The 26,245-nt window shown below is 34.6% G+C and overlaps 1 protein-coding gene across 1 annotated transcript in view; it reads right to left on the reverse strand.

The window, feature by feature from the left end:
• The window catches only part of FBN2 (fibrillin 2), a 222,945-nt gene that overhangs the window by 75,243 nt on the left and 121,457 nt on the right, over positions 1-26,245 (reverse strand). The window contains exons 12-20 of the mRNA XM_059919446.1: positions 23,893-24,012; positions 22,458-22,583; positions 21,495-21,617; positions 19,711-19,833; positions 14,296-14,448; positions 11,836-11,889; positions 10,120-10,245; positions 8,036-8,161; positions 3,398-3,517 (exon numbers count right to left, since the gene is read on the reverse strand). Of these exons, the coding sequence (XP_059775429.1) occupies positions 3,398-3,517; positions 8,036-8,161; positions 10,120-10,245; positions 11,836-11,889; positions 14,296-14,448; positions 19,711-19,833; positions 21,495-21,617; positions 22,458-22,583; positions 23,893-24,012 (1,071 nt within the window). The remainder of the gene's footprint in view (positions 1-3,397; positions 3,518-8,035; positions 8,162-10,119; positions 10,246-11,835; positions 11,890-14,295; positions 14,449-19,710; positions 19,834-21,494; positions 21,618-22,457; positions 22,584-23,892; positions 24,013-26,245) is intronic.

Raw genomic sequence — 26,245 nt, forward strand, 5'->3', positions numbered from 1 at the left:
CGGTCTGTTTGCTTTTTTCTGTTTTGAGATTCAGTTTGGATAAAAACTGTGTGCAAATGAAAAAGATTTGCTCATATGCATTTGTATCAGGTCTCGAATTACAGGTTTTTTATAGGCTTAAACCTGTACATTCCATAGCACAGAGGAAACAGAGATGCCTGTGTAAGGCTACTGTGTATTTAAATGGTCTTTTAAGGACTGGGTTAATTACTGATTATCACCTTGGCTGTAGTCATTTTAAGTAAGATATATTGTAATAATATTTGCTAATATTTATTGAGGTAGCAACAAGCACTGTTAAAGGCTTTCCATGTATTAGTTTATTTACCCATTAAAACAACCCTATAAGGTATGGACAACTTGCAGATGAGAAAACTGAGGCACAGGGGTCAACTAATTTACCCAAGTAAGGTCACCCAGCTAGGAGAGTGTCAGCATCAAGATTCAAACCTGCATTGTATGATTTCAGAGGCTTTACTCTGCTTCTGTAGGCTGGTATTGTATCAACACTGAAAAGTCCCCAAATCCATACACACACACACACACATATACAATCCATCTCTATCTCCTGATTGTTTTTTCTTGTGTGTGTACCTATATACCTACACACACACACACACACACACACACACACACAGAGTCACAATATAGATGTACTTATATAGTCAGAGGTTGGTTAAGGTCTCTGAAAAAAATAAGGCAGGGAAAGCAGATAAGCTAGAGGCTACAGTAAAAATCAAGAAGAAAAATAATGGTGGCTTGGATTGGGGGTTGTTGATCTTGGTGGTGAGAAGTGGTTGAAATATGGATAAACTTTAAGTACAATCAGTAGGATTTACTGATGGATTAAATGTGCAGTTTGAGAGAAAAGCATCAAGGATGACTCCAGGATTTTAGAGGCTGGCAATTATAAGAATGGAGTTACCATTTGACAAGACAGAAATGATTCTAGGAGACACAGATTTAAGCTGAAAGATAGAAATTTGGTTTTAGATATGCTACGTCTGAAATGTCACCTAGACACCCAAATGGAGACACCGTGCAGATAATTAGAAATACCAGTCTGAAATTAGCAGACAGATTAAGGATGGAGAGAGAAATGTGAGTCAATGTAGAGGCCATCTAAGCATGAGTGTAAGACAGAGAAGCAAAGAGGTCCAAGGACTGACCTGTGAGACATTTCAAATTGGAAAACAGGAGAATATGAAAGATTTAACAAAGGAAACTGAGGAAACGGGTCAGAAAAGTGAAAGGAAAAAAAGAGGAGGCCATAAATGAAGAACTTCTTGAGAAGGGATGAGTGATGAACTGTGCTAAACACTGCTCATAGGCTAAGGTGAGGAGCATTGCCCCTGTCGTGTCCACGTAATTTAAGGACAGAACGCAGAGACAAGCCAAAATTGAGGGAAATTGGACTAGATTATGCAGAGCTATCAGATGTGAGCAGTGTAAGGCAGGAAAGATTAACCAAATTTATTGTTCTATTATATTTAATCATTTCAACCAGCATACAGCAGTCTCTTCAAGCAGTTTATAGAACAGTTCAAGATTGGTTTATACTTAGGAAGTTTGCATAATATCTTCTAAATCCCTAAATATTCTTTGTATCTAACTAATTCATGTACATTCTGACAATTTTAAATTTTTAATTTACATCAGGGAATTTTTATCCAGTGCTAAATTTAGAGATTTGGCCCCTACCAAGAACAGCTTGCAGGCTAATTACTGATTAAAGCCATTTGACAGTCCTATTAAAAAGTACATTTATAATATTTCCTAAGTATATTTTACTATTAACTCCCTTTTTAAAACTAGAATTCTGTTTTTAATAAAAAAAAGAAGAAAAAATGATGTCTAAAATTTAAAAATATTAAGTAAATTTCTTTCTGAGCAGCTTTAGGCTGGGATATTCAAATTTGATCACAATGAATGAAAACACGTAACACATTGGCTGAGAAAAATATGGTGGTGTTTAGGTGTCCAACATAATGACTTGGAAATAAAAAGTCTTTGTTCCTTTTCATTAATAACTATAAGGGTAAAGGCCAAAATCACAGACATGTTTATGACAAAGCAAAAACTAAGATATCTTTGATGCCCAAGTGGCATACAGAGTTAGTTTTCTGAGACATTAATTGACTAATGCTGAGTTCATTTCCTTTGCATAATAAAACGAGTCTATCTCAGTTGGAAACTGTGGCTTAGCAAAAATATTTCTGCCTTACCAGATCCAACCCACATGTCCTCCCCCCGAACCAGGAATTCTGTGAGAAAAAAAGTAATGCCCTAGGCAGATGGCAGTCTATTTCCTAGTATGGAGAGCTGAGCAAGGCTCAAATTTCACCAGCTGTACCTCACTGGGAGATGAAGAGTTGGCATTTCCAAAGGGAAGGTTTTCATTGAAACTTTGGACTTGGTCAGTTCTCCTCCTGTGACAAACAGGTACCCTAAGCATCCAGCTAAATATTGCTAGCATCAGACATAATACTGAAAATACTACTGTCTTTGGAAAATACTAAGTTGAACATTGATACTGAATAGATAACAAACAAAACCAGCCAATTTATTTGGCACTATGTAAAACTGAAACATCTCCCTAACTACTTGGAAATATATATTTAGTTCCCTTTAAAGGTGGATACTAGGTAATAATATGAAGTATGTATACCTAGCCAGTGTAGCCATAGACACTGGAAGCAGGAAAGAATGACTGGGGTCGTTTTTTTCCTTTCATATGCTGAACGGTTGCTTATAGTGATAGATCAGACTATTTCATTTTATATATCTCCTATCGTCTTTATCAAAAACTGACCTTATATGTTTTGAGATACATTGAAAGATGTCTTGGAAGTTTTGGAATCTTTCTCTCTTAGAGATTTCCCAAAGCAAGAAAACAGTTATCTTCTCTTCCTTGGAGCTCATAAATTTATGATTGATGGGAGAAATGAAAAAAAACAATAAATTCTTTCTATTTGTTTAAAGTTTAAACTCTTCAAATTCTCATCTTGTTAACTGAGTCCAAATGCGATCACATTTCTGTTTACCATTGAAGGTTGTTTATAAAAAGTATGCAGTAAGGATTTGATTGTATTGATGCCTAAGGCATTCCTGGGGAATGAATATAAATATGTGTGTGGTATGGAAATGCTTATAACGTATAGCATAATATATATACTTATAAGAAAGGAATGCTTCCTAGAATGTAACAAAATTTAAGAGCCTGTCCAGTTTATGCTATCATGTTGTACTCCTATCTTGATAACAAGAGAAAACAACTGAAGTAACTCCTAATTATTAGCTTCCTGTGATCGTGTTCTGTTTTTATCCACAGAAGTCCTGAGGTCTCTGCTTATCTTTGTAGTGAAACTGAAACATCAGCACCACGTATGAATCTTACCAATACAGATCAATCCTGTAGAGCTGAGTTTGCTGCCAGGAGAACATTCACAATTGAAAGATCCAAGGTTGTTCCTGCAGGCCCCATTGACACATGGGCTGCTTTCACATTCATTTATATCTACAATCCAGAAGGAAAAGATTCTGTTAGAGCTGCCATGTGTTTCTGGAAAATATTATTCCAACAAGCCACGCTATGCCAGAATGTCTGGTAAACTTGGCTCTTGTAATTTTAATATGGTTCTATGAGGCATAAAGTGAATGGGGAATGGAGAAGTGCATTTTACAGTGTGAATACACATGTGCACGGCTGGGGACTCAGTAGGACTACAGGAATCAGCCTATTTTGAAAGGGTTTAGCATCTAAATCTTCACTGTTTCACTACAACTTTACATAAATGGGATTCATTTTCTCCTACAATGAGATGTAATTTTCCTGTGGGAAATTTGAATTCTGATTCCATGGAAAGCAACATATTCCTGGGCGCAATGTGTGCTGTGCACAAAAGTGACTGTTTCTGTCATTTGTGGCTCCGAGAGGTTTTGGAAGAATTTAAAAAGCCTGTAGTAGAGACAACATATCACAATGCTGGCTTTAATTCCAAATTTCTGGATACAAATCAGGAAATAAGGGATGAAACTTTAATACTGGGTACAGCATTCTCCTCTAGCCCTTATCCACCTTCCCGTTCACATTTCCATGTTTGGTGTGAGACATTTTTAAAGCACAACTGATTGTGCTAAAACTAAAAAGAGAAAAAAATCTTTTAATTGTTTTAAATAGACCTTTACCATCATTAATTTGATCTGAGTCCTAAATCAAATCATATACCATAATCTAAACAATTCCTGTTGACGGTCAGAAGTATGACAGTCAGAATTAGAGTATGCCTATGTTCTCAAGTGGTGACTAAACAAAATGTCAAGCCAATAAAGTTAAATAGTTTAACATGAGTTAATTAAAAATAAATACAAGATTTAGCTAAAGTGTTTAGAAACAATATCAAAGACTGACCTTCAATATAAATTAAACCACTCAATTTAAGGAAGAGAGACATGGATTTCTTTCTGTATTTGATTAACTATCTGAAACAGGTCAACGTACCGCAAGATTTTTTTTGTTGAACACTACAGTTTCTGAGTTCACCATAATACTTATTTTTTTCTAAACACCTCTTTGAATTAAACATGAATCCTATATATACCAAGGAAAACATGCAAATAAATATCTAGAAGATTGTAATGTTTACTCTTGAACATCTCAAGTCAAATATAAACTAAACTGGTTCTGAAAAGGCAGGGCTCACTGATTTTCAAGTCTGTGGACTTGAAATGCAAACTTAAAAATCCATGTGGAAAACAGTTATGTTCCTTCTTTGCTATTTCAAAACTACTAAAGAAGTACCCAGGTATTAAGTGAATTCTTCAAGTAGAAATTGTGTGAAGAAATATAAATGCATCTTTCTTTCAGGTCATTTGTAGCAAGAAAGCCTCTTAAAAGAAAAATACAAGAGCAGGTTTTATAAATATAGCACAGATTTGGAATGAAAACATCTATTCCAGAGTACTAAAATTCTTTCAATAAAAACACAATATAAAAAAGAAATCAGCCAAAAAAGCAGCAGATACCTAATCTGAAGACAGATGATATATTACCTACTAATTTTATTTGTAAGAAGCTCCCCAAAAGAAAAATGTCAGTATCATATACTTTCAAAATCCCTATTTTATATTAAGCAATTATGAACTCAAAAACTATAAACACATGCCATGACAGCTACAAATATAAACTGTTTAATTTTTCTTTAAATACAATGTTTTTATGTTATAAATGTCGTGGAACCAGGAACTGAAACAGTTCACTGTACATTCCTGGAAATAAACTTCAAAGCACATCTGGTTTACATTTAACTAGTTATGTCACTGGAAACACAATCTAAACCACAGTGCTTGCTATAAAAATTTTAACTTTCACAGACTCTCAGAGCTCAAACAAAAAAAGTAAGATAAATTTTAGTAACTTCAGTTTGAAATATCAGAGAAACTTGATCACTGCTGTTTATTACATATTTAAAATAGCCTGTTGAAAACATGAATGACAAGCAAAATTAGTGAATATAGCAAATATATAGAGAGAAAGCTAGAATCGGCAATGAATTGGCTGATAATTCCCTGCCTAGTCTTTGGAAATTAGTTTAGAAAGAATAGCATGCAGAGAACTGCTTCAGGCAGACAAATTTATTGTGTGAATGCAAGACTGGAAATAAGGAGGACACCCAAGGGAAAAAGATATCCGTGGCCTGCAGGTCTATTTCTTTTTTGCAAAACACTTAATAAAATGCAAATAACTTAATAGTGGGAAGAAAGTGTAGAAATAACAGTTATTTGGTTGGATTTCTCACAACAAATCATTTTTATTTCCACAAATGTCATAAGGCTAGAACCAAAATATTTCTCTATCATTTCTCTTTTATTTACATAATATGAACTTCTTTCTTATAAACGACAGGTAATAAAACATATTTCGTATTAAAGAAAAGGCTCAGGTTTATCAGGAACAATTATCCTTTGGACAAAATAAGCAAAGACCATGTTTTCTAACCATCACTGTTGCCTGATTTGGTATTAATATGCCTTAATATTTATGTAATCATCCAATGTCATACTATCAAACACCATTAGCTCCTACTCTTCACTTTTTCACGTAAGTAGACGAATCCCTTTTATTTACCCTTTGGTATTTCACCTCTCAGTACCCTTCAACTTCATCTTACTTGTTAAAATGGAAGAAATATGCTATAAATATTGATGATTTGGTATGCAAACCAAACTGACCAAACTGAATCAGACACCAACCATTTAGTTCCCCGTTATGTGTCTCCCTCACAATAGCACCAAAGGGTACTGTCGTTATGGACAGGGAAACCAGTCCTAATAATCATCAGCTTCCCAGTTAAATCAAGATGATATCCTTAGCTATTCTTGCTTTCAGAGCTTCCTGATATTTAACAGAAGCTTATCTTCCAAGAGACAATAGATAAAACTGATAAAGGGCAGTGAGAAGGAAGTGTAGAAAGTCGGGAATAAAAACAAAACGGAAAGAAACACAATTCTTGAAATCCCTTCCCCCACCCTCCAAAACACTCATGGAGTAAATATGGCTAGAATTTTTTTTCTTTTACAAAGTTTCTCATGGCAATTTTGAAGGATAAGAGGTGTTGAGGGGAGTGAGCGCTAGAAAATAAAGACTCTGGTTGAATACATTTAAGAAGCTTAGGCTAATTTAAACACATATTATGTGAAAATATTCAAAATTCTTAAGTGTGCCCCCTGTCATCTCTGCTTATCTATGGACAGGATGAATCTTCAAGTACTTTAGTTGGGAATGGAAAGTGCGCTTTTCTTTGAGCAGCTCCTGCCACAGGTGGTGGATAGGAGGGGAACTCAACAGTTATCAAAACTAAGTTCAGAAAAACTGCATTTTATGCCGAGGTTTTCTTTTTTCTTCCCTTTTTTTCTTTCTTCAGGTTAATTACTGCTTTTCAGTGGTCCCTCAAATTCAATCCAAACTGAGAATTGCACTTTGTAATTGCATTTCATTGACTTCAGCTAAGTCGTCTGTGTTCTGGCATCCTGTTTGAGTCCTAACTTGTTTCTGTTCATAAGAATGCTTTGAAGTTAAACAATAAGATGAAGAGAATGTTAACATCTTTTTGCATAATATTACTATTGCAGTTTTCTTGGCTATGAAGTCACTAGGAAACAAATACTTTAACAGATAGAAAAGGGCTACTCCAAATAACTAAAGATGAAATTTTTTTTTGAAAAAGTTACTATTCGGAAGTAGTTATTGGATTTGAGAATGTCATGGGACACTTCTGTAGGCCCACACAGTGAGACTTAAAAGGAACAATGACTAGTAGTCATACAACAGAGTATTCTGAAATACGCAGTACTTTGATCAAGAAACAAAAACATAATTGAAGGCACTCATTGCTCAGCTGGTATCTACTGAAAATGAGGCCTTTCCTAAGCATTTAACTCATTCATGTAACTTCCACTGAAGAAAAATGAGCTCAAAAGAAAAGGAAGACATTTTTAAACAGTGATTCACGACCTTTAAGCCCAAATAATAACTTCAAAATTGTCAAATGCAAAGGACAATTTCCTTGGACTATAAATTTAATTAAGGTGACCATTTTTACTCAAGCCCCAAATATTTTCTGGGCCAACCTCTGAGGTCTATCAATCATTTCATAAATAAAATGCCAAAGAGCTGACTTTGCCATTACAGTGCAGGTTCCCCCAGGCTAATGTGTCATAGTGGTTTTAAAAAGGGAAAAACAAACAAAAATCTGACATTTTATTAGCAAGTAAAACAAATTGGCTGCTTTCACTTTATTTTCCCCATTAAATTCAAAATGTTTGTTGATATTTCATCTGAATGGGACAAAACTGATGGTTTTATAAACTGGGTTAGGTGCATGCTATTTCTAAAACTGGCAGATTAGCTGAAAGAGGTTATAAAATTTAAAACATATTCAAACAACATTCTTTCTGCTCTATTGCTTCATAACGTACTTGTGGTTCACGCATATTGAGGTGCTTACTGTTCACAACGAAGGAAGATGGCTCTTACCTTCACACGTCTCTGTCTCAGTCCTGAACACATAGCCAGGTGGGCAGGTGCAGCTGTAGCTCCCAGGTGTGTTTCGGCATAGGCCATTGTCACAAAGCAGTCTGTTTACCAGGCACTCATCAATGTCTGGAAGCAACCGTTAGAAGACAGGAGACACACACAGTGAAACAAACAGCACAGTGACCAAAATGTTTTATTTTTGTTGTTTGTTTTTTTCCTCACTCCATACCTTGACTCAGTCTCTTTGTATCCAAAGCACATTCCTGATCCTAAGCAAAATATATTTGGTTTTACTCATATGGAACATTCTTATTCTTGTGGCTACTTTTAAGATGTTTTGAAGTTCCTGGGAGGTGTGTAATGCTTTGGAAAAGGCACATTACTACTTTGTTCTTCATTTACTTACTGTCCCGCAGCGGTATTATATTTTAAGCATCACCATAATCTCCCTCATGATTGTACATTTTATCAAGTGGCTGAATCATAATTAATTTATCCATTAGTCCATGCTATGGGTTGAAATGGGTCTCTCAAAAAATATTTTGAATCCCTAACCCACAGTACCTCAGAATGTGACCTTATTTAGAAATAGGATTATTATAGAGTAATCAAGTTAAAATAAGATCCTTCAGGTAGGTTGTATTCCAATATAGGTATGGACACCAACGCCTGGAGTCCATATGAAAAAGGGCAAATTTTGACATAGGGACAGACACATACAGAGGGAAGCTGATGTGAAGACACACAGGGGAAAGATGGACGTGTGGCTAGAGTGACACATCTAAAAGCCTAGGAATGCTAAAGATTACCAGCAAATCCCAGAGACTAGAAGAGGAAGGGAAAGATTCTCCCCTAAAGCCATTAGAGAGAGCATAGTCCTGTTGACACCTTGATTTTGGACTTCTCACTTCCCAAACTGTAACAATCAATTTCCGTTGTTTTAAGCAACCCTGTTTTGTGTACTTTGTTAGGGCAGCCCCAGCAAACTAAAACTGGAATTTGGCTTCATATTTATTTTTAAAATCTAGTTTTAATTTTATCAAAATTATGCACGTACCTGCTTTAAAGAGTTGAGTAGTGCCATGAACTGTGTTCAATGTGTGAATGCTCACTGAACCTCCCTGTTTTCAGTAGGGTATTCATGTGCTCAACTGTACTTGGACACTATGCTGGAAGCAACTTTGCTTCTGGGGAATAAAAACTAGCTGGTTTGCATATTTTTATAAATGTTCAACAATCTCTGGCTGGTGCCCTTCCCAACAGATATCAAAATCTGTTGTAAGTACATGATATTTAATATAGCTTTATATATCCATCTGTATGTATATCTTCAACCCAAGGTGAAATGGATATATAATAACATAAATCAGTAATAAAACCCAGAGCCATAAACATAGAAAAATGTATTTCTTTCTAATCATAATCATCAAGACTTGGATGTAAGAGCCATCAGTGGTTAGATGTAAAAATTATTATATATAATAATGGATGGAATAACATTCGTTTTATAAAAGTGAACTCAAGTGCTCCACGGGAAAATCTAGATTCTTCACAAATTCTTGAATATATGAACTACATACTTGAGTTTTTTCAAACATTCCCTTATAAATTACAAAAGGAAACACCCATCTCAGTTATCATGTTTGGATATGTTGCAGCAACTGTTTCTTTCTAAGTCAACCTGTCATATTTAATTTTCTTAACTTATTATTATCCACACTGCCTCATTAATTTTTGAATCTCACTTCCTAGTGAAAAATTATAGGATTAAGATATATGCAGATATAACAGGCCGATAACTGACTCTGTGTCCATTCACTTGGGAAAAAATAATTTAATTACTAAAAATAATAAAATTTAGTAATTTAATTACTAAAAATAATAAAATAATTTAAATACTAAATTGTGTTACTATGTAGCAGCATTTGTTTGATTCCCATAGTTTTATATCTCTGCACTAAAAAGGAAACAAGAAAAACTGTAAGATCTCTAGTTTTACTCATTTTTTTGTAGTTTGATTTCTCCTATAATCCATGGGATTAAATGATACAAAAGGCTCTTGTATAATAAAACAAATAACTTACCAATACAGTTTCTTCCGGAGGCATCCGGCTCATAGCCACTGTTGCAATTACAACGGTAACTACCACGTAAATTTTCACAAATTCCATTGGCACATATATCAGGATCCAGAGCACACTCATTGATATCTGCATTAAATGTTCAAAGTTTAATGCTCACAGCCACTTACTGTCTGTTGATACATGTATGTCTAGTAAAGATCACTCAAAATACGTAGTGTTTAACCCTGCAAACCCCCAATTTGTCTGCCGTTCAGAAAGGGAAAGGAAATGAAAATAAGGAGTGAGAATAAAATTGAGAGATGTGGGACACTTCCTGGTAAGTCAAAAGAAAAATGAAGGGAACTGGCAGAAATTCAAAGAATTAAGCCATGCAATGGGCTGGCATTTATGATAAAATTAATAAAGAAATTTATAGACTGTTGGCTCAAAACCCAAAGGAAAACTCAACTTGATAGGTATTATAACCATCTAATTAAAAGGCAAAGATTTATTAGGGTGTCTGTATAATTTTATGGTCCTGAAGGCCTGGAATATTTCTATTTTATTATCATTTTTTACAGTCAACTAAGTAATATGATACTTATTAAACGTTTCTCATTGTTGATAAGTTGAAATTAATGGAGAGGACAGTTCAAATGTGGATGCTTGAGAACACAATGTTTTACAACAAGCCATGAACATGACTACTCTCTGTCACCCGTGGGCCGTGGGACTTGAGGAATGATGTGCTTGTATGAGCAACCATCTAGTTGCAACGGGCAGCTGGCTCTGTTGGGGAGGCCATATTGACAGGGAATAAAAAAACGGAGTCAGCATAAAATAAAATTTTGGTAACTATGCTCAAATTGTAATCCTAACTACTGTGTTCTAGAATTTGGGAAGCCTTAAATACTCCAGAAATGTCAGTCTTTTAATTTAATTTTTGGGAGAAACATCATTGTAAAAGTTTGCTCCTTTACTCTGGTTTCTGATGTTCTTTGCAAAAAATGTGATATTTACTGTCAATTAATCTATAATTTGTCTAAAGTCTCCTCAAACATGAAAGTATTAGAATATATATGTAAACTAAAGATTAATAGCACCCTACAATTTTAAAAAAACAAAGGACACTATTAACATATAAAATAACTTTATAAACACATATGTACTTAATATTCAAGTTCTATATTGGAATTTTGTTAATCATAGTGCTAAATTTAAAAAAAAGAAAACTTTAATGAAACCTTGTACTTCTTTGGTTGGACAGAAACATTTTAGTATTCTTAGCCATAAATAGTCAATTTATTTTTAGGGCAGTATATCTCAAATATCTCTTAAAGATCCATATCAAATATCTCTTACAGATTGTTTTTGTTTAAACCATGTCAGCACCATTATTTAACATTTTTCTTTAAATTGTCTTGTTTTTCTTTTTTTTTTTTACAAGCTCTAGCTTCTTCTTAAGTGACGGTATCCATAAAATCATGGTTGTAGTTTGTTAGTGACATTTTAAACAACACATATTTAACAGATAAATATTTATCTACTATGAAAAATGCACATCTACATACTGATTGATATCATCTAGCTTATAACCATTGTTCTAGGAGACAATTTATTTTATTACTTTATACTGATATATTTTTATAATATTAAATACATCTTATCTATAATATTATAATAATAAAGCTATAAAACTATATAATTATTATAAGATTGAAAATTGAATAGAGCTACCTCTTCCATCCACAGTGATACCTACTCCACTACTACAAAGACCGTGGAATTCAGCTGTAAGATAAAAACAAATAGAGAAATCAAAAACTCTAAACTATATCTGTTCCATACACAAGTCACTTACATAACTCCAAAACTATCATTAAGAAGAATTACCTGCAATAACTTAAAATGAAAAAAAGGACCATTTTCTAGCACATAATTATTTTAAGAATTCCAAAATCACAGGTAAACATAGAAAAGTAAATAAAAATAACTGTGATTATCACCCTGAATTTCAATAATATATTGATAAACATTACAAATATTTTCTACTTATGTAAACTTTAAAAAAATCTAAATTGTACAACAGAGATTGCTTTTTAGCTTTTTTTCTCCTCTCAATAATAAAATAATAGAAAACACTTACGTAATAAATAGCATTTACTACATGATGTGCCTGGTATTGTTCTAGCATTTTGCATCTAATAATTTATTTAATCCTCCCAATACCACAAACTAGATACTGTTATTTTTCCTCTTTTACTCCCAAGAGAGCTTGGATAGAGATGGGAAGTAACACGCTCAGGTCATAGAGGTTGTAAGTGGCGAGGAGGCTTGGACCCTCTGTACTCTACAATAGACATTTCATGTAATAGCCTATTCATAATAGATGATTTAACATCTTTTCTCAGTTATGTGGATCTACCACACTCATTCAATCAATCTCTTATTGATGAAATTAGGTTTGTTCAACTTTCTGCAATTATAATAAGAAAATACAAAGTTCAATTCTATCACTAGGTTAATCTCTTGGAAGTAAAACTGCCCAAAGTTTATGTCTCTTTTAAAGTTTTTGATAGTCCCCCTCTCCCTAAATATCCCAGGTTACCCTTCTAGCACCAATGTAAGAGAGTACCCATTTCTGTATATCCTCCCCAACACTGGGGAAAATCAATCATTTGTATTTTACCAATCTAATAAACAAAAATGACACCTTTTTAAACTTTTAATTTTAGACAGATTGGACATCTTTTTATATGGCACTCTACCATTTGCCTTTCTGCTTTGTGAAGTTCTGTCTGTGTACACTGTACTTTTTTCTATAGAGGATTTCAACTTTCCTTATTGATTAATGTAAATTCTTTATAAATTAAATAAAATATTTTTCTAATTTATATGTGTATTTTAGTCTTTGGGGTTTGTTTTGAGAGTCGTTTGTCATTACAAGACGACAAAAAGTTTGTATCTTCTACAAAAAAATTATTTTGTAACATTTAATGTAGGGAGCTAACTTCATATTTTTTCCAATATTTATCAACAATATTAATTACTTAATTTGTTCTCACTGATCTCAATGCTATCTTTATTGTGTCCTATATTTCCACTTATATTCATAACTAATTTTATTAGTCACTGATCTTTTTACGTAGTCTTGTTATCAATTTTTGCACTTCTTTCATAATATGCATAATTCACTTAACATTTTAGGGGAAGACTTCCTTCATTAACTCCTCTTTTTAAAAAATGTCATACTCAGTAATTCTTCCAGAGGGACTCTCACCATTTTGCTAAGGTTTGAACAGTCCATTTAGGATTTTTAACAGAATTATAAGCCATTTCCTTTGCTGGAATTCATTTCTTCCACCTTCTACCTGGGAAGTTCTTATTCCTTTTTTTCAAGACCAAAGTAAGCCTCCACCCCTCTGTGCAGTCTTTCCCAGCCTCCCCAGGCAACTAACTGCTCCTTCCTTTGTGCTCTCCCAGTTCTTTATGTTCCTTTTAAGGCAGCAATCATACTAAACTGTAATTTATATGTTTGCCTACCTATATTTTCAACTATTCCCAACTTTAAAGGAAAAGAGATTGTTTATTTGATTCCCTACTGTACTTACATCTATTCAATACAGTTTCATAAAAATATGAACAAGTCATAGAATAGTCAAAGAATTAAACTGTTTAATGTGCCTATAATTTATGACAACATTCAGAAATAAATTTATGACTTTCTGCAACTACTGATAGATTCCTGATAGACTGGAACTTCTGATAGACTGCAGCCTAAGACCATTCTGTGTAAAGATTAAAAATAAATCAATAAAACCAGGTTCTCATGAACTTATTATAACCTTGAAAGTGATACGTAAATTTTATGCTATTTATCTTCAGAATGACAGAAGGGATGGAAGATTCTGAGGCTAACATATTCACGTAAAGAATCCATTGTAACAGTCATAATTGGATCATAAAATAAATAAATAATCATAAAATTCACCACGTGTTCTCTCTGCCTACAGATCATAAGTAAAAACAAGACAGATCTCTTTATTATATGCTTCACATATCAACACAGGTTTGGATTTCTTTTCTTCCATTAAAAATAAAGACAAAACACTTCAGAGCCGAGGTACTCTTTGGCCAAATATCTAATGTGACATTTCTAGATTCTTTATCAGGTGTGAAACTGGTGAAGGTGACTACCTGAATTTTTAGCAGGGCATGGCTGGCAGGGCTCTCCAAAACCATAGTCTGGATTGGCACAGCAGCATTCAGACTTGGTCACTGCGCCAGGGAAAGGACGGACACACACTCCCTTCTTGATTCCACCATAGCATGTACTGCGCATGTGAGTATCTAAAGGAGACAGAAGAACAATGATTTGAGACAGTGATAGAGACAAAGAGATTTCAAAACTGAAGGCTTCTTGTAACTTAAGTGGTCACTATATGGGAAGCTTCTAGAAGGCATCTGCCACTTTTCTTTTTCTTTGTATCTTTAGCATCTCATAGTGTTAGGAAATCAACAAATGTTTGTTGAGAGAGGAAAAGAATAAATGCATTATCAACAATTCTTTTTTTTTTTTCTCCAAGAAGTTTTATGTGCTACACAAGCATCAATTATCCCACTTTTCCTTAAGGGCCTTTCACTGAGCCAGGTATATTTCCACAGTTATAAACAAGACTTAGAGCTCTAATCACTGACTACATTTAATATTATTTCTATTTTAGAAGTTCTTATGAACAATGAAGTGCAGTGCAGTTAAACTACCTTGAGATGATACTGCTTGGTCATGAACTTTCTTACTTAAATTTCTGAGTTAGGTGACCTTTCTCTTCAACCCCCAGTTTACTGTTGTGACTATGTTTTAATCATTGCAGACTCTCAATAAATCCAGTTATACAAATAATATTCAATAACTATCACTATATATCTGTGGCATTGTGCTTGCTGCTTTACAGACATTATCTTGTTGAACATTCAGGTCAACAACTGCATAGGATAGTGATTATCCACTTTTTATAGATGAGGAAGTTGAGGTTCAGAGGGGTTACACAAGTACCTCAAAGCTGTAGACTATCCACTGTCGGAGCTGGGATTCAGACTCAGGCTTGTGTGACCTCCAAAACTTTTCCTCTTTCTACTATGTCCTGTTACACCCCAAAGAAGCGTATCCTGCTTAGTTCTCTCATTCTAAATTCTCATAAAATATAATACAACTTTATGAGATGGTAAATGGTGAACTATAAAAAAAACTCAGATCATCATACAGGCCAGAGAAGCAGTAGAGCTTTTAAGCAGTCTATTGATATGGCAATTCCATCAAAGAGATAACCATTATTATAAATATCTATAATTATTCATAACTTGTTGGAAATAACTTTATCTGCCTGTTACACAAAGTGAGTCACCTATGTCTTACGATGTGGTGATGTTTCCCGTTAAAACAATGAGATGTGTGGCTGCATTAAACAATGAGATCTGTGTATGCTCAAATAGAAGAAGGTCATAAGATTTTACCACACCAACCCTGGGAAGGGGACGTGCTGTCCCTTTCTGCTTCTGCTACGGCCTAGTTTGGCAGTCAGCTCTGAGTTACACATAAGAACAGGACTCAACACAATGACAAATATGCACAAATACCACATAGTTCATGATTTTCAATAAGATTTTTGTGAGTTCTTAGGATGGTACCACTTATCTCAAAAGGCATCATAGAATGGTCAAAGTTATTTTTGTTTTCATGTTGAGAACATAAGTCAGGAACAATTTTTAGAAGCAAGTTGATAAAAAGCCTATGGTACTCACTTCTATTTTTAATGAAGACAGTTGACTTTTTCCTTTTCAAAGACCCCACACTGGAACCTTAGTTCACATTATTCTCTTCAATGTAACCAAGCCACTGTTCCCAGTGGACAGGATTAGAGGCACCGATACCAGCAGCACCATCAGAACATGCTCACGTGAATGTTTTGGTCGGTGATTGGACTTAATCCTAAGCTATACCTGTTCCATATGTTATCAAATTTCTCCATGTCTTTTCTTTCTTAAAAATTGGAATTGCTAAAGGATTTTTTCAGGTAATTATACTTTATCTTTACCAAAGGTAAAATAGGTATGGACACAAGATGCTAACTATATTTTTCATTCTTTAGTATCAACTTTTCTTTATAGCTTAAAGCAGCGACTCTAAGACTATTTTTGATGTAACATCACTATTCCGATTTAACAAAACAGTAATAATTGTAATAGTTAACTTATTGGGCATGTTTTATGTGCCAGACATCATCCAAGCTTTACACAAATACATCTAATGTTAACTTATTTAATCATCAAAAACAACTAGTGAGCAAAGGACACACAGAGAGGTAATGTATCTTGCCTAAGGCCTCATAGCTAGTAAATAGCAGAACTAGGGTAAAGAAAAAAATTAACCTTTTACCTGACAGAACTGTCAAACAGTGTTCATGAAGATATTGAAATACTAACGTAACAGGATGTTAAAAAGGAAATTTAAGCTGAAATCCCATGGTGCTAAATATCATATAACAAGGTGAATTTTGAGACTCCATCCTGAAGGAAGTAGAGATGGAAAATTGGTTGCCAGGTCCTTAAACCCCTCCCAATACCGAGCATACAATTTAGAGAATAGCAATTAAGAGAAGAGTTTTTGAGGAGGATTTTTTTGGAAGAGCCAGATTACAAGTTGGGCATGCTTCCATCCTCACCCCTGGTCAAGAGAGGAGAGCTTCGCAGGGAGCAACTTGAAGAGCTTTGTACCCAACTCTGTCAGGGACACCTAGCACACAGAGGAGAGTGGCTATTCCCACTGTAGAACCTCTATTCACTTGGTTCAGAGGGCAAAGGGTGGCGTGTCCTATGGATGAGACATGGGCCACACTAAGAGAGGTTCCTAAAAGGACTACATGGAGGGGTGATGAGACACCATTAGATCTCTGTCTGAAGTGGACTGCAGAAAGACAAGAGGCTGGCCAGGAGTGGCCACCAGGAGAAAAATGCAGTGTCTGCATCTCGGGAAGGGCAGGCCAACGCCCCTGACATAATCATGAAATCACCCACGAGGAAGAAGTTGGCTTTAAACTCGTGTGAAGCCCAGAAGTCTTGAAGCCACCCTAGGACACTGTCACTGCTTCTGCCTTCTCACATTTCCTCCTGCACTTTGAGCCTGGTGGAGTCAGAAATGTCTTCCTCATGAAGGTCTGAGCTTGGGAGGGAAGTCATAACTTCAAATCAAGTTCGAATATTAATTATTATATGATGCTGGACATTCTAATTGCTAAATTCAGATTATTTTCATTACCTAAAGTAGTCATATAAATTTTTGCTATCTAAAAATTGTAAAGTAAGGGGGTGCCTGAGTTTTCTTCTTTACTTATTGGATAAACTGCTCCCATTGAATAATTAAAAATATATTTTTAAAGGATTGAAAAAAACAAAATATAGTTGCCTTTTGTTCATATCCTGCCTGTGAGTCATGCTTGTTCAACATATTAGTTACAATAGTAGTTTAATTTTCTGAAAATAAAAACCCACATCTCACTACCTAGGGAAACAAAAATGAACAAACAAAATCTAAAATTAAAGTGCTAACTCTAATAGTAATTCATAGTAATGATTCATTTCTAACCTCAACAATCAACGCGTCTAAAAGCATTTCAAAAGTCAGAAGACATGAAGAAAACATATCTAGCATGTTAAGGGAACAGTAATATATAATTTTACACACAGAACAAATAGTGTTTTTATTTTAAAAAGTTTAATACCCACAATTGTGAAAAACTGGAGAGGGTTTCCCAAAAATTTCTAATGCCTTTTCTGTATGTGGACAAATGAAGGAATATTTGTGTTTGAACACTGAATTCCTAACAACTACTCATATGTCGGTTGCTTAAAAGAAAAATCATTTCTCCCTCCAAAACTGGTTTTGTACTCACCACAGGTTTCAGCAAAATCATTTAGATAAAGGAAAAAAGCAACTGAAAATATTTTAGCTCTCTAAGCAGCAAGGAGCTACATTCTTCTAGTTACCGTATTTGAAATAGCCCTGAACGAAGTGCTGACAATCTTGTAAGCTGAAATAAATCCTAGATTGGATAGAGTGGATGAAACTTTAAGTGGTCAGATTATTTCCATCTGCTGTTGCTTCTTTTTTTTTTTAACCTTCAGAATCCAAATGTTTTGATTCCCATAGGTAAGAATAAAGTAAAACCAACTATGTCTGAGAAAGAATTTCATTTCTCTCAAATATACTTTTAAACCAGTAAGTATGTCTGCCTTTTACTATATGACCTGAAAATAGATGGTGCACAATGGCTAATTCACCCTAGAAGTTTCATGAAAGTGCTTTGGAAAGAATACGGCGGCATTCAATGTATTTTTACAGCACACTCACTCTGCTCTTGCTATCATTAGGACACGTTGGTTGGGTTTCGAAATGCCAATGACATTTTCATTTTGCCTGCCTCTTTAAAGCTGATGCCTGGTAACTCAAAAGTATCCAAGAGGAATTCTGAATGGTTTCAAATAAAATATACATTCTCTCTCATACTCTTCCCAGGTTTCTATCATTAGCTACACAGTGATGAAGAATAACTATTTAGAAACATTTCTAGCTTTTGATATATGTCGAAGTTCTATTGTATAAATTATTTACATTTAAAATTTTGTTTGGGAAAAGAAGCAGACTCACAGATATAGAGAACGAACTAGTGGTTACCGGTGGGGCGGGGAGCGGGCAATATAGGGGTAGAGGAGTGGGAGCTACAAACTATTGGGTATAAGATAGGCTCAAGGATATATTGTACAACATGGGGAATATAGCCAATATTTTGCAATAACTGTAAATGGAAAGTAACCTTTAAAATTGTATAAAAATAAAATTTAAAAAATTTTTTAAAACTCAGATGGCAAAAATAAATAAATTTTGTTGGGATAAAAACAAGAGTTTATTTAGATAGAACTACAGCACTCATTTCAAGTCTTATTAGTTATTAATTATAAAATATAAATCCATTGTGTTTAGAGATGTGGTTATCTAACACTATGCAGAATGCTGGTAAAGGACAATTTTTTTTTTTCCTTCTCCAGCATTTCTGACTTGCATCTCATCAGAGGCTTCTGAAGGGAGCTAGCCGGGCTCTTTGTTAATTTTTTTTAAACCACTTTATTGATATATAATTCACATACAAAGAATTCACCCATTTAAAGTGTACAATTCAATAGTTTTTAGCATATTCACAGAGTTGGACAATCATCATCCTAGTTGATTTCAGAACATTTCACCACCTCAAAAATGCCTTTGGTGATCACCCCCTTCTCCCACCACCCTCACCCTCTCTGCTCTAAGCAACCACTAATCTGCTCTGTCTCCACAGATTTGACCTTCACAAACATTTCATTTGGAGTCGTACACTATGTGGTCTTTTGTGTGTGGCTTCTTTCACTTAGCATAATGTTTTCAAGTTCATCCATGCTTTCGTATGTATCACTACTTCATTCCTTTTTATGGCTGAATATGATTCCGTTGTATAGATATATCTTTATTCCTTTTTCAAAGATCATTTGGTCAGTGGGGCCATTACAGAATGTTTCACTTACCGACACACACGCGTCCGTCCACACCCACAGCCAGGCCTGGGGGACAGTCACAGCGGAAGGACCCTTCATTGTTGATGCAATGCCCATTCATGCAGATTCCTGGGGTCTGGCACTCATCAATATCTGCCCAGAAGGAAACACAAGCCGGGCCATTACTGGGTAAATTTAACTTTACTACAGAGTTCACCGGTTGCCACCACTCTACATTATCAACATTTTGTTTTCAATTTTATAATTTGTGGAAGAACACACAGATGTGACAACAAATCTTATACACAAATGCAATTCTTTCAAACATATTTTTCAGAAAGACTAAGTGAAAGTTGCCTCATTTTACCACTTAGAAGAGTCTCACAAATTCATTTTTCATTATTTATTTGGCAATTCAGCTTAATATTAAATGATATTTAACTCAAATTAGTTAAGTGAAACAAATTCTTAAAACTAAGGTCAGTGTTTGTATTTAACTTTTAGTTACACACACATAAAATTCTAACTAAGATGCTGTTTTAATTTTAATTCAATTAGTTCATAATAACAAAATAATTTGGGGTGTCCCTTGTAATTTTCAATTCAATTGCTTGAATTTATGAACTGTAACCCACCATTAAATGGTTTCCCCCCAAAGGGAAACAGCCTTCCAAACACGGGGCTGCCAAATCATGAGCATTTCAAAATTTATGGATTACAGCATTTGTAATTAAAAAATTTAATAAAAAGTTCAATAAAGTAGGAACTGGTGAGATTTAGGTGATCTTTATATGTGTACTTAAGTTTCTTAAGAAATGCTAAAATGTTACATGCTGTAATGTCATGCTACACACTGGAACAGAATGCTTATCTCATATCTTGTGATTAATCCAAGTCAGCTAACCTTGAGATGACATCCCATGCATGAGTTCAATCAGCAAAGCTACAATATTTCTATTTAATACTGAACTCCCCTTTCCTGAATAGTCAAGAAACTACTTTTATTCAGAAATACAAGAATCAGTCTTGATTTTTCACTCTCTACTGTCCCCAGAATTCCACTGAAATTACAGGGATTGGTTATGAGTATTATTTGGTATTCAGATAAGTCTGTATAATTGAAGGCAGAAAGCATTCATGGAGTTAATTTTGTCTAAAAGAAGAAAACTGTAAATAACTTGTTTTTAAGTAAAACTGCAAAGTTTGTTCCATCTTACTAAATTCCAATTGTGAGTATAAACATAATACAGTCTTATTTATTTCCAAGAGTCATATATTTTGCTTCCTAAAGTTATCGCTAGAGCTTGGCCTTCAAAAGGGTTTTATAAACAAAACAATTGCTAGGAATATTCAAATTACTTCTTCATGAAATCAATGTAAGATTTTTAGGTAATCATATAGTAACAAATGATCCATGGATTAGCTTATGGAAAAGATATAATGCAAAATCAGTAATGAATGACAGTGGAAAATCTAGTTCTGAGAACACAAGATTTTTTTCTTCCTCTTTTTTATTGAGGCAAAGAGTAGAGAGAAATTATTTCTATATTGTCTTTTCTAGACTTGCTAGAACCAATCTGTCATTCCCTTAATTCTTCCTGTGCCATTATTATTTTTTATAAAGATATTAGTGTTCCATAAACCACAATGTATGTTTTTCTAGGAAACTTCAGACACCTGCCGTACTGAATTAGCAAGAGATGTGAATAATACAAAATCCACATGAAGAAACTGAAGTAATTCTTGCATGATTGATTCAAATAAAAAAGATGGTTTCAATCATGGTTACTTTCCTATCTCAAAGCCATACATACCAGTGCAGTAACGCCCATTTGGAGCCAAAACAAATCCTGGTTTGCAGATGCACTTGAAGCTGCCATCTTCATTAATGCACATCCCATTCAAACACATGTTGGTAGTTGTACATTCATCATGATCTGCAGAGGAGAAAGTGACTTACACCACTGGCCTTGAGGAAACCAGTTCCCCCTCTTTCTACAAACAATCACCAGTCATATTCTACTGCATAAATGAGCCATGTGGTCATGGATTTTTTTTCTTATAAATGCCAACTGACTGAGGGCAAATAGTGTAGAAAACGTGAAGGACCTTTAGTGTAAGGGACATAAAGAAAAAAAATTAAGGAAACTTTGTGCTTAGTTTCTGTTAAAACCACATGAGTAGTGTTTTATTTTGATTACCAAAAAAGTTAATATGATTTCAGGGGATGTTTATATTGTATGAGAGAATAAAGCAATGACAACCTCACTGCAAGTGAAATGATCTGGACTTTCGTTAGTTGGTGAAATACGTGTTGCTGTGCAAACAGAATATTTCTGTGGAGTATTGATATTTACTACACTGTTAGACATCACCAGGACCAAAATTTAGAGATTTGATTATCACATATGTCACATTTTTATGCTTCCCCAGATTGGAGGTGGGCCTTTTCTATTTTGTCAGTGTTATAACCCCGACATTCAAAATACAGTAAGTGCTAATAATTACAAAGAACAACTGCTACTTACAATTAAACATATGCCACACAGAAAATTTCCAGAAGCAGTAAATTATTCACTTGTAATGACATTTCCAAAAAACCTGTCTCTTCACTTTAATAGTCTTATGTTAAATGTATTTATATTTTACCTAAGTCATCTGAACAACTCTCACATATGTGTTGTGTGAGCTTTCATGAAAATAGTATATATGGTTCCAAATAAAAATGTATATATCCTTTAAAAAATATTTTGCAAGGGAGCAGGCAATTTCCATACCAACACAGTTTTTTCCATCTGTAGTTAATTCAAAGCCAGCATTGCAAATGCACTGGAAACTTCCATCTGTGTTCACACATCGACCATTCTTACAAAGAACCCCATTCTGGATGCATTCATCAATGTCTGGGAAAATTAACAATAGCCAAATATTAGCCTTTTAAAATAATTATAGATAAAGACAATAAAACAATAAATGTAATTTTAAATATCTAGTTTATTTTTACATGTAATATTCAAGATCATGTTGCTTCTTCAGCAAAATTTTCATTTCTCAACAGCTTTTTTTCTTGGATAGGTAGGTTTATGCAATTTTACAGCCCTCACTTATAATAGCTGAAGAGGGAAAGAAAGAGAAAAATGAAATGGATGTGCAGTGAATGTAGGAGAGGGTGGACAGTGCAGCTGGAATTATCGGTGCAGTTGCTTCTGACATAGTGGTTGAAGACCTAAAAGTCAGAGCAAGTGATATCGCTTATATGTGGTATCAAAAAAAAATATGGCACAAATGAACTTATTTACAGAACAGAAACAGAGTCACAGATGTAGAAAACAAACTTATGGTTACCAAGTGGGAAAGCAGGGGGGAGGGATAAATTGGGAGGTTGGGATTGACATATACACACTACTATATATAAAATAGGTAAGTAGTAAGAACCTACTGTACAGCACAGGGAACTCTACTCAATACTGTGTAATGACCTATATGGGAAAAGAATCTAAAAAAAGAGTGGATATATGTATATATATAACTGATTCACTTTGCTGTACAGCAGAAACTAACATAGCATTGTAAATCAACTATATTCCAATAAAAATTAATTTAAAAAAAAGTCAGCAAGGAGTTGAGTAAGAGTGAAGTAACTACAGAATATCTGGATTAAGAGCTACATGACAGAAATTGCTGGAATAAAGTGATTCAAGTAACTGCCAGGGATGAATAGGAAATGAAAAAGAAGACAAGCAGAGTCATCTGCTAAAAGAATTCTGGGATGAATCAGCAGTGAGGGAGAGGTTTGGACGAGGATGGTGGGCATAGCAAGGAAACTGTGAATAAAGAGTAGGTTAGATTTGGTGTCCGACTATGTGTGAGGTTCAAAGAAACAGTAGTTGAAAACGACGATAAATCTTAAGCTCCGTTAATCAGAGAGCAGTAATGCTACTGATGTTACTTGGAGAAAGGAAGCTGTGATCTAGGGAAGGAAGAGAAACCAAATTTTTTTTGTGAAGCCAGATATCACGTTGCCTGTGTTACACATGCAAAAAGTGTTTATGTTCGAAGAGAGCACTGAGGGTAGCATAAAGTAAATCTGTAATAATGTAACAGCACTTATTTCATTCCATGTCTTATTTTAATAAATTCACTTTTAACCTCAACAGCCTGGGTCACTATATTTCATGGAACATCATCATATGTGAAAGCAAACTGCCTTACCAATGCATGCTTGCTTGGTGGGAGTCCTCTGGAATCCAGCATGACATTTACAATAATAGGATCCAGGTGTGTTAACACAATCTCCATTAGTGCAGGGATTCGATGTGCATTCATCAACATCTGTGAGTAGCAAAAGAAACCATTATAGACTTCACTCCATTTCTAGAAATGTTTGTTTAAAGTACATTTAGGCCTCCCAAATTTGAGAGAAGGCCAGTCGGTGGTAATAGTCTAAATATCAGAGTATTTATAAATGAATAAAAATTCCTTTCTTCAACTACAGAGGCCAGTCTGGAGATTTACAAAAATAACACCTATTGGAGAGTACAAGGGAATTTGCTTTAATCAAGAAATAACAACTTTTCAATTTGAGTAATGCACAATGATTAAAACCACGGACTTGGGAAAGACACAGCCATGAGTTCCAATACGCTAGAAAATGCTTATTATCTAAGTAATCTGGGCAAGTTAATAGCCTCTTTAAAGCTTAGTACAGAGTTAGAAGATAATTAAAGATTTTTAAAGATATATATTTATATTACATGTTGACACTTCTACTAGTTTTAAAAAAGAGACAAATTATGGAATTTTTTGTTAATTATTTTTTGTGAACTCAACTATATATATGTAACTATGCATCAAGGCTTGGATAATATTTTGAAGTAAAAAACACAGGATGGGGTAAAAAATGGAAATTAAGTAAAACAAAGTCTATTACATTCAGTAGCTTCTGGTTTCTTTAGGATCTTAAAATTGGCACAGGGATTTTTTTGTATGAAACCAAGTTTTATGCAAATACTAGTTCTGGTCCCAAGTGTGAGAAACATCACTGCTTTCCTTCAGGTTCTCTAAGCCTTGATTAAATGCAAACCCATCACAGAATTCAAGGACTGCACAACCAAACAACTGACTAGACAGTGGAGATTAGTCAAATCCCAGAGAAATCAAGTTTGTCAGTGTTAGAAAAAGTTTAATTCATCTTCTTTCAGCAATGCCCACTAAATATTATTTTGAATGCTGTAGAATTAAAAACCTGGCTGACTGGTTAGGCATAGTGACTTGCCATTTCATATACATGAGAAGCCATTAACATATACAATTTCAGCTAAATTGGAGAACACAACAATAAAGTCAATTCACAGGTTTACCATTTTAATAGACAGATTACTCCTTTCACAGATGTTCTTAAAAGAGGAACTGTACTCTATCAAACTCACCAGCTTCACTGATATATACACTCAGACTGAATGCAATTAAACCCTCTCTGGTAAAGGAGGAAAAAAAAAATCTCATAGCAAATAAAAACGACAAAGAAAAACAGGATTAAATACTCTTTCAATTCATCCAAAGACGCCTTCAGCCCACTAAGACTCACGTGTACACTTTTGGTTGATAAAATCAATTCACTGAGCCAAAGGAATGAAGCAATATGAGAAAAGACAGAGCTTAGAGCGTTAGCAAGCATATCAAGCATAACTAATGGTCTGTCCAACTGGCAACATTACCTTCAGCAGGCAATGCTGAAGATCCCTTAAATTCTCTGTGTACCCAACATCGAAATGCAACGATTAGAAAGGTGTCATAGATGTATCTTTCTAGAAGCGTCATTGTAAAGCTCTGTTCTAGTGAAGAACATGAGAGAGCATGCACCCAACCCCCTCTTTTCAGGTAAACCTTCTGGGAAGCAGGGTCACTTTTCAGGACCTTTTCCTCCCCTTGAGAACCTGTTCCCAAGGTCCCTCATTGCTATGACAGTTCTGCCAGTTATTTTGCCATTTACAGCCCTGATTCATTGCTGTTTCCTTAGCCCCTTAGGGACCTCAGCAAGGTTCCAGCACACAGAGAAGATATAGCAGTTCACTTATTTATTTCTTCTTCGGAAGTGAAAACAGTCACCAAAAACTATTAGTGACTTCACAATTCCATATGATTTTAAAATCCCATTTGTTTTCTTGTTTGTTTTGTTTCCCAGGATTATTTTAAGATTTTAAGTTTTAGGCTAATCACAAAAGACCACTGCCACATTCTGAAATGTATATTTCATGCTTTTCCTTTACTCTGAGTCTCAATGCCTATTACCGCCAAATGATCACCTTTGTTTTGCCTTGTATAGAGGAACAGAATTTAAATATTACAGTCTGTACACGTTGATTCCTTCCTCTGTTTTCACCGAGGACTGAATATTTTTAAGCAAAATTCATAAGGATTTTAAACTCCTAAAATAAATGAAGTAATTGAGAAACACTGATTATCAAAATGGTTAAATTCTCAGATACTACTGGGGTAAGAAATGTCTACCCTTGAAAAGTACTTTCTATTCCAACTTAGAAAACACTTAATTTTCAAGGGCTGT

This window comes from Balaenoptera ricei, chromosome 3 (genome assembly GCF_028023285.1).
Source record: "Balaenoptera ricei isolate mBalRic1 chromosome 3, mBalRic1.hap2, whole genome shotgun sequence".
Lineage (NCBI taxonomy): Eukaryota > Metazoa > Chordata > Mammalia > Artiodactyla > Balaenopteridae > Balaenoptera > Balaenoptera ricei.